The sequence below is a fragment of the Daucus carota genome, chromosome 5, assembly GCF_001625215.2.
Source record: "Daucus carota subsp. sativus chromosome 5, DH1 v3.0, whole genome shotgun sequence".
Taxonomy (NCBI): domain Eukaryota; kingdom Viridiplantae; phylum Streptophyta; class Magnoliopsida; order Apiales; family Apiaceae; genus Daucus; species Daucus carota.
This window is the reverse complement of record NC_030385.2, coordinates 7,987,802-7,995,941: the sequence shown is the minus strand read 5'-3', so window position 1 is coordinate 7,995,941 and position 8,140 is coordinate 7,987,802. Positions and strand designations below refer to the sequence as shown.

General features: G+C 33.2%; 1 protein-coding gene across 1 annotated transcript; it reads right to left on the bottom strand.

Annotated features, from left to right (window-relative positions):
* Positions 1–3,791: 3,791 nt before the first annotated feature.
* Positions 3,792–7,180, bottom strand: LOC108220760 (LOB domain-containing protein 4). Its single transcript, XM_017394616.2, has 2 exons — positions 6,743–7,180; positions 3,792–4,449 (listed from the first exon to the last, which is right to left on the bottom strand). The coding sequence occupies exons 1-2, from the start codon at positions 6,917–6,919 to the stop codon at positions 4,099–4,101; spliced, it is 528 nt and encodes a 175-aa protein (XP_017250105.1). The 5' UTR covers positions 6,920–7,180; the 3' UTR covers positions 3,792–4,098.
* Positions 7,181–8,140: the final 960 nt, after the last annotated feature.

Genomic DNA, 8,140 nt, shown 5'->3' with positions numbered 1-8,140 from the left:
ATATATTTTAAAAAAAATTCAAACAATAATTTTCTTATATTTATACATTCAATTTATTTCACATCTACGTGTATATTTTTATATATTTACCTATTTTTAATTGTAATCGTGAGCTTCTGATCTCTTTCGAATTAAATTTGTAAAGACTTCCTAAGCACTTAGAAGATTTTTTTAATGATTATCTCTTAAACTGCTAATTGTCTTTTCTTAAAATATTTAAAAATAAAGTATAGTTAAAATATTTTCATAAGATTATATAAAAAAGATTCATTAGTATTAAAATTTATTAGTATGTCAAAATATTATAATTTTTATTATTTTTTGCCAGACAAAATATTATAATTTAGTTAAATAAGTTTTTTAAAAAATATTAAAATTTAGTTATATTTGTCAATAATTTAGCTAAATTACATCTGTTATTAACATAAACTACATATTGAAATATTGTAGTTTCCCTTTAATTGAAATATTGTTTTTGTATATATTGTAAATCTCTATTCTCACCAAAACAACTGCACTTCTACTATCATAACCTACGTCAATTCCAACTATAATATTACATCTGCTATAGTTACAACATATATATGAAATTCTTGCCGCTATGTTGAAGATATTACTTTTTAAGATTTGTATGATTTACATGACTACTTTATACATTTAACCTTCGATTTGTTTCTAACCTTAAATTTTTTTTGTTCAACTTATATCTAACAAATATAATTAGAGTATTGAAAAATATGTAATCACTTTCTTTTGACAATTAAATCAGTGGACCAAAGCCGATGATAAATTTTTGGCTTGGTGATGGGAGGTAAAATGATAAAATAGATATACTATAAAATATTAATTGACAAATATTTTATACTTTAACTTATTACATGCACAATGCATCATACATGCATGATGCATGTATGGGTGTGTAGTGAGCCATTCATTGTTAACTTGAGTGGAGAACTCGCAGAATCTGTGATTCATATTTATCAAGACGATTTGGAAACGCCGGTGATCTTGGTTCTAGCAAGTATGAAGGTTCAAATGTGTGAATACTGGATCATAATTTTCATTTGTCACAATCATATAAACATCTAAATACATTTAATTTTCAAACCTGTTTGGTGACAATTTATACAACTATAGAAAATATCAGCTTGATCAACACATCGACATCGAAAGTCGATCTTAATCCAAGTTTGAGTGCGGTATATTGCATGAGACATAGTTATTTTTTTAATTTGCTCATTCATTCACACATAATCGTATACTTGTATATTTCATATCAAAATAATATGAGAATAATTTATAATGTTTTTATTTTGTTCCAGGCTTGATCATGATAGATATGTATCACTGCTAGATTTCTAATTATAACATCTCCAAAAATGCTGAATAATCGTAGTCCAATATTCAGATTTTTATAATGTAATAAGTATTTGAGATTATGCTCAAATTCTTTATACACTATGAGGTTATTATCCGGACTATGTTTATTTTGGATGACATTTTATTTTATTTAATTTTATTCTTCATTTGGGATTATTTGATAGTTTGATTTTCTATTCTTAATCACAAAAATTATTTTACTACGCCACAAAAAAATAACTATAATATTAGGACACCCGTACGCGGAGCGTGGGCAAAAAAAAAAGCTAGTTTTATTAATTTATCAACATTACAAATAACAATTATTTTGGTTACTGTCAAATTATCAAAAAACTGGATATAAAAGTTCACATGTTTTTGAAGTTTTGTGAACTTGCTAATATTTTCAGCTGGTAAGACTAAAGAGATGTTATTAAAACTAATATTTGTTATCAATCTAGTAGCCATTTACTGATCTATCAATTATGTTCATGGTCATGAAATGATACTTCTCTCATGTGGGACATGAATTTTTGTAATATGTATTGCGCTCTGATTGTCACAATGCAAGATAAATGGTTTCCTTTTAAATAATATGCTTTGCTTTTTGGATTTTCAGCTCGCATGTGATTTCCCAAGTAACATGATTAGCTTGTGAATTATACTATTATGATATCTTGATGAGCTTCCAAGTCTGAGTCTGTAAATGTTTGTAGAACAAATTGATCATCACTAGTCAGTAAGTCCAACATAATGGAAAACGTGTATCAATGCTTAAATGTGTCACTTTTAGGCACCATGAGAATTAACTTCGATGGTGGTAAATGTCAAATCTGCCCCAGAATGAGTCTGAAAATTTAATTATCCCAGAGGAAATTATATCAAGTGCCCGTAATTCTCATAAAAAACTATCAAGTAGTTCAATCTCTGCTATAACTTGATAATTCTTATATTTTGTTGTTACCTTTTTAGGCTGAATAAAACAATAACTTCCCACAAGAATGATTCAAGTATAGGAATGATTCAACTCAAAAATCCGGGACGAACCAAAACTTACTCATGCAATACAAACAATTAAGATTTTATAGCTGTCCTCCTTCAAGGTTTCATATCTTCAGCTTGTCTCTTCCAAATCTTATTGAAAGACTTGAGGTACAACTTAAGGAAGAAAAACAAAAGATAAAGAGTCAGAAAGCCTACAAGCGATATATGGGTTCACAGTGTTGGGCTAATGGCATATTGATTTACTGGGTTCAAGAAATCTTAACACCTCAGCCCTGCTTTCATTCCCGGCCTTCTTAGATCCCTGACTCTTGAGATGAACGGGATGGCAATGAGTCAAATTTGGATCAATATATCCGGGTCTTAAAACTAAATCTAAATCCAAATCCATCAAGATCCCCGTGGCCAAGCCCGCCTAACGACTCTGATATCATACCACTCCTATGGCTGTAGCCAAACCCACACGGATTTTTTTTTGGAATCCTCTCAAAAGACCTTGTACTAATGAAGTTATTTGGCTGCTCATATTGAAGACAAATCTTCTTTACCTAATTAGCAACAAAAAAAAAATCTTCTTTACCTTCATGATGTGGGACTTGGGTGACACCCGCTCAACATTTTTATTAGATAGAACATAAATTTAATGGATCTCCCCTCCATTCGGATTATCTAGTGTTTGGACTTCTGCAAGAGACTCTGTGTCCCCTTATTTATTACTTATCAAATGTGGCTGATGTGCATGATAGGGTGGTTTGAAGATATCCTAGCACTGTCCTAGTCTAATCATATGAAATGTTTCCTTATTCATTCTGTTTCTCAAGGTCTCTGATCAGTAGGCACAAATCTTGTTCAGTGGCTGTGCCACATTAGACTACCGGGAAAATATGAAATGTATTTCACTTTCTACTCTCATTTATCCTTCTCTTCTGCATCTCTCTGGCAAAAACTAAGTTGTGATCCCTATTATACAAAATGATATTACAATTAATGTGTATCTTTGTTTTTAATTAAGCCCGCATTTTTGTGTAGGTGAAAAAACATTGGCCTGCACTAGGTTTGGGGATTGGCTCCGCTACTGATCTTGTTTATTTTTGATGCAGACAACCAGTCATTCACAGGTGGTCGAAAAATGATAATCACCTGATATTTTGGTATTTTATCACCAAGGCCTATGCAGATGCTGGTTTGCGATTCAGAAATTGCAGTTCATAATTTAATATGATTAAAACGAAAGGGATGCATATTTAAAATTACAGGACTCAACTCATAACAAAAAATCAAGTGCAGAACAGAATATCTGCAGCTCAGATGCAAACTCAAAGCTTATGGAAACTGAAAAGACTATAGATAAAGAAATATATGAAGCATTGAAGCAATATTCTTCACCATAGACCATCTCCATCATGGTAAGTAAAACACCACATCAAGCATTACAAGTTTAGTCAACCGCTCATAATACGGATTAACTCATAAAATATATTACTATATGTTTAATTAGGCGTATACAATCTGTTAATGATTATCACCATCATCCCTGAGGCAGAGAGATGTGCTATTAATATAAATAGATATAGTATCTACTTAAGCCAATCAAATAAAGTTCACAAGAAAGGAACAAAAGAGAAAAGGAGGACGACATGAAACGACAGTAAACAAACGACACCATGATCATACGAAAGCAATAAAAGTATAAAATCGCGCGTGGTGGTGGTAACCGATTAATAATTTAGGTATAGGCTAGCAAGACCACAAGGACTCCCCCATATTAGTATGATCAACCACCATGTCCATTGAAAAAAGTGACCTGGTGGATGTCTGAGACGACTGCATCATCATGTGTTTCGACGTGGGCGACACATTTTCAGGTGAGTTGTCGTTGTTAGGATTGGCGACGGATGATGAGTACTGTCGCATTTGCATGTGCACTACCTCAGCCTGTGCCTGGGCTAACTGAGCTTGTAGAGAATCAATCTGTTGTTGTAGTGAAGATATCGCACCCACACATCCGTAAACTGGATCCCTCACACGAGCATTCGCTTCATAAACCATCGAGCTCACTGCATCTCCCCGCTGGTGTTCTGGCAAATCCTGCATTTCAATTTTAAAATTAATAACAAATATCGTATTTCATTTGAAACCTCTAATTTATTTAAGTATTTCTGATCCGCAAGTCAGGAGTCATTCGTTTACTTTTCATTATCACTTTGTGTAAACGAGTCAAGTAATCCGTATAGAGAGAAAATATTGTGTAAACGAGTTAAGTTATCCATGTACAGTAAAGAATGAAGTACATTCAGCTAATGTCATGACCAAAATGTTATTAAATCTGTCCTAATCATTTCTTTACGGTTTATTTTTGAGATGTCCCATTCAATTTTTTACATTTCAAAATTTATCAGGAATTGTCAATGGCTCCTAGAACTTCCTCGCTTTTCTTCCCACTTTTACTTCGTCATCTCTCTTTTATACATTAAAAATCAATGTGTTCTATCATTTCACCCACTTTTGTTTTTTTTTTTCCGCTACTTTATACTATTTCTTAACTTATGAGATCATACGTAAACAAATGGCTGGGATCGGGACTATGTAAGTTTGGTGTCTTGAAATTTATTTAACTTCCCTTGGGTTGGTTGACTAATTAACAGTCTGCACCAAATGGGGGCCCCTGATTAGTTAAAACAAACAGTGATATTGTTAAGTGATGGAAGATTGACAGTGATAAAGAAAATGCCAAGACAAAGTGAAGAAACAAAAACGGACCCACGCACCCAAATAATCACATAAAGATGAGATCAGAACTTCTTCGTTTCAAGTAGTATCGTGCATGCGAGGACCCTTTACTGTATAAGTTCCCCAGTAGTGGTATATATTTCTAGTTGTGTCATGATTACAACACTTTGATATGTATTTGTAACATCAGACACTTTCTCACAGTAGATTCCATCTTTGTCTTGTCTATCTTTCTTTTTATAAAGCAAAAGGTACAGGTGATTTGTTCTGTAATAAGTTATATATGACGCAAATATGACCCTCCATTCATATAAAAATCAAGAGTATGAGGTCGTTTGGTCAAGCTTAAAAAAATGACTTCTGATTTAAAGTAAAAAAGTGAAGTAGAAGTGAGAAGTAAATAAGTTAATAAAGTATTTAGAAAAAAAGCAGAAGCTGTGAGAGAGAAGCTAGCATTCTCAGTTTCCTAAAAGTGCTTCTACTTCTTTACATAAATGGGTCAACAAAAACAAAAACCAGAAGCAGAAATTATTTCTAATTTCCAAACACGCGCTATATCTTACTAGTTTTGTGCTATAGTAACTGTTTCTCATGGACCCGGACCCAGCTCTTCTACATTCACTTGAAAACATTAATCGTTTGACCATAAGGGTTTATTAGGATGCCAAAGTTGAAAAAAGGTAGCATAACCGACAATTAGAACATCCGGGGTCCCAGCTTAGAAGCATTAATACTGTTTTACACGTCCAATTCTAACTAATAGCTTCCTTTTGTTTTAACTTTTGCTAAATGAGTTGTATATATTTTAAAACGTAGCTTCTTATTTTAGTAATATAAACTCAGCCAAACGAGCTCCTATTCTTGTAATATGTCATATCAAATTAAGAATTTTGTGTCAAATTTTGGATGCTAACTGGATGTGAGATTAGCCCCCATGTTTTCATTATGAAAAAGAAGTATATAGTTATATAGTATTCAAGGTCCTACTGTTATATATTATATGGTAGTAGTAATTTTAACTTTCTGAAAAAGGCCGAGAAAATACTTGAAAAAACAGTCGGCATTACTTATTTAATTACAAGATACTCGTGAGTCGTGATAGCACCAAAAGAAGCTGACGAAGCTGCAATGATACATGGTGAACTCGGCAAAATTGCAATTTAGGGGTCATCTGTGTTAACTTCAAAGAAATGACTTCTCACTTAAAAGTAAAAGAAGTGGAGTAAAAGTGAGAAGTAAATTATTAATTTTATGTTATTAAAGTGTTTGGAAAAGAAGTAAAAGTTACAAAAAAACTAGCATTTTTCTCCTCTTTAAAGTATTTCTTACTTTTTTACACAAACGGATCAGGAAAAGCATAAGTAGGGAGCTGCTTCGGTCGCCTAAACAAGGGCTTAAGTGTTGCTTTCTTGATATCTTTTTGGAAATTATAATTCCATTCTTGTCAATTTCATATCTTCAAGTTGAAGAAAAATTATGTACACAGATGTTTAATTTTCCTCAAATGATCTCATACTCAATAATATGCATTAATGCTTACGCAAATTTGATGGGAGTGTTCTACAATCATAATGTTTATAGCACGAAAGCAAAAAAGGTGTGATCAGAAAATGTAAAGGTATTCCACAGGAAAAGAAAGAAAGAAGCTAACCTGTAACATCTTGTTGACATTGCTAGCACCAAACACCTTGTGAACACTGGCAAATTTGTGTGGCTCATCAGCAGGAAAATAGGGAGCAAACACACAATCCTGAGCACACCTTCTCCGAAGAAGCTTACACGCGGCGCAGGGCGATGCCACGCCCTGTTTCCTCCCGCTCTCCCTCATGCTATAATATTGATCCAGAGAGGCTTTGTATGTTACCGGTTAATGCAGTCTGTGGAATTTTAATATGATCACGGCTGCTGGTGTCTGTGCTAGTATGATCAGTCTAGATATTCTTTGTGTTTGCGAAAAGTATGAGCAAGTGATGAGATATGTGTGTGCTTATATAGAGCAACAGAGGAGGGTGATACAGACAGGTGGAGAAGGCGGGGGCTCAGGGATAAAATGGTTGAGTGCATATATAGGAAAAAGGGTGATGCCAGGAGATCTCTAGAGGTCCCCCGGAAGAATAATCTATAGATTTTGCTAGACAAAAACATCTCTGTTTCTTAAGATCTTGTCCCTACCCCACATAATTTATATTATTAATCTGGAATTTGACATCCTTATGTGCAAATTAGTAAAATGTAAATTAAAATATATAAAAGGCAAATAATTTCTATATGACATCATCTATATGAGTATAACATCCCTTATCTTGATATCACTCACTTGGGATCCACACTCATACTCACATCCAACAAACTCAATTCATGCCGAGCTATTTAGAGTCTCATCAAGATTTCGGACAGACCTATGGACAACCTCCTCATTGTCCAAGAACCAAAACTTGGTCCGGACTCTATTAAGTCTAGGCCCCATCTGACTTTGTCACGGAGATTATTCTCAGACACACCTTAAGTTCGAAGAGATGTTAAAAGATAAATAACTACACTCAATTAATATGATAGTATTATTTTAAATTTTATTATTTTTTTAAATGTTAATTAATGGCAAGGAGTGACGCGCACACATACACCCACGAGCGCCTACACACACATTCATACATAGACATGTGCATCCAACGAGTAATGTTTTGTTCTAAGTTTACAATGGTGATAGAAAATGTATAATTAATATAGGTCTGAAAACCTGCACATCACATGCAATAGGTTTCAAATGGATCAATTTCTCTGTGCTCATGCAATTGTTGTTTTACAAAATGTAAATCATGATCCATATAATTAATGTTCACCATATTGCAAAAGGGAGCAATCGTCAATGCTTATTAAGAAACATTTTTCATGTTCCTCCCAAAGACACTTTGGAAATACCTGAAAATATTTAAATAACATTATATCCTTCACAAAGACGAATAAGAGTGGGCAAATCAAAAAAAAATGTTAAATACGAGAATTGCAACCAAGATAGACATAATAGAAGAACTTGTTGAAACCCTTCACA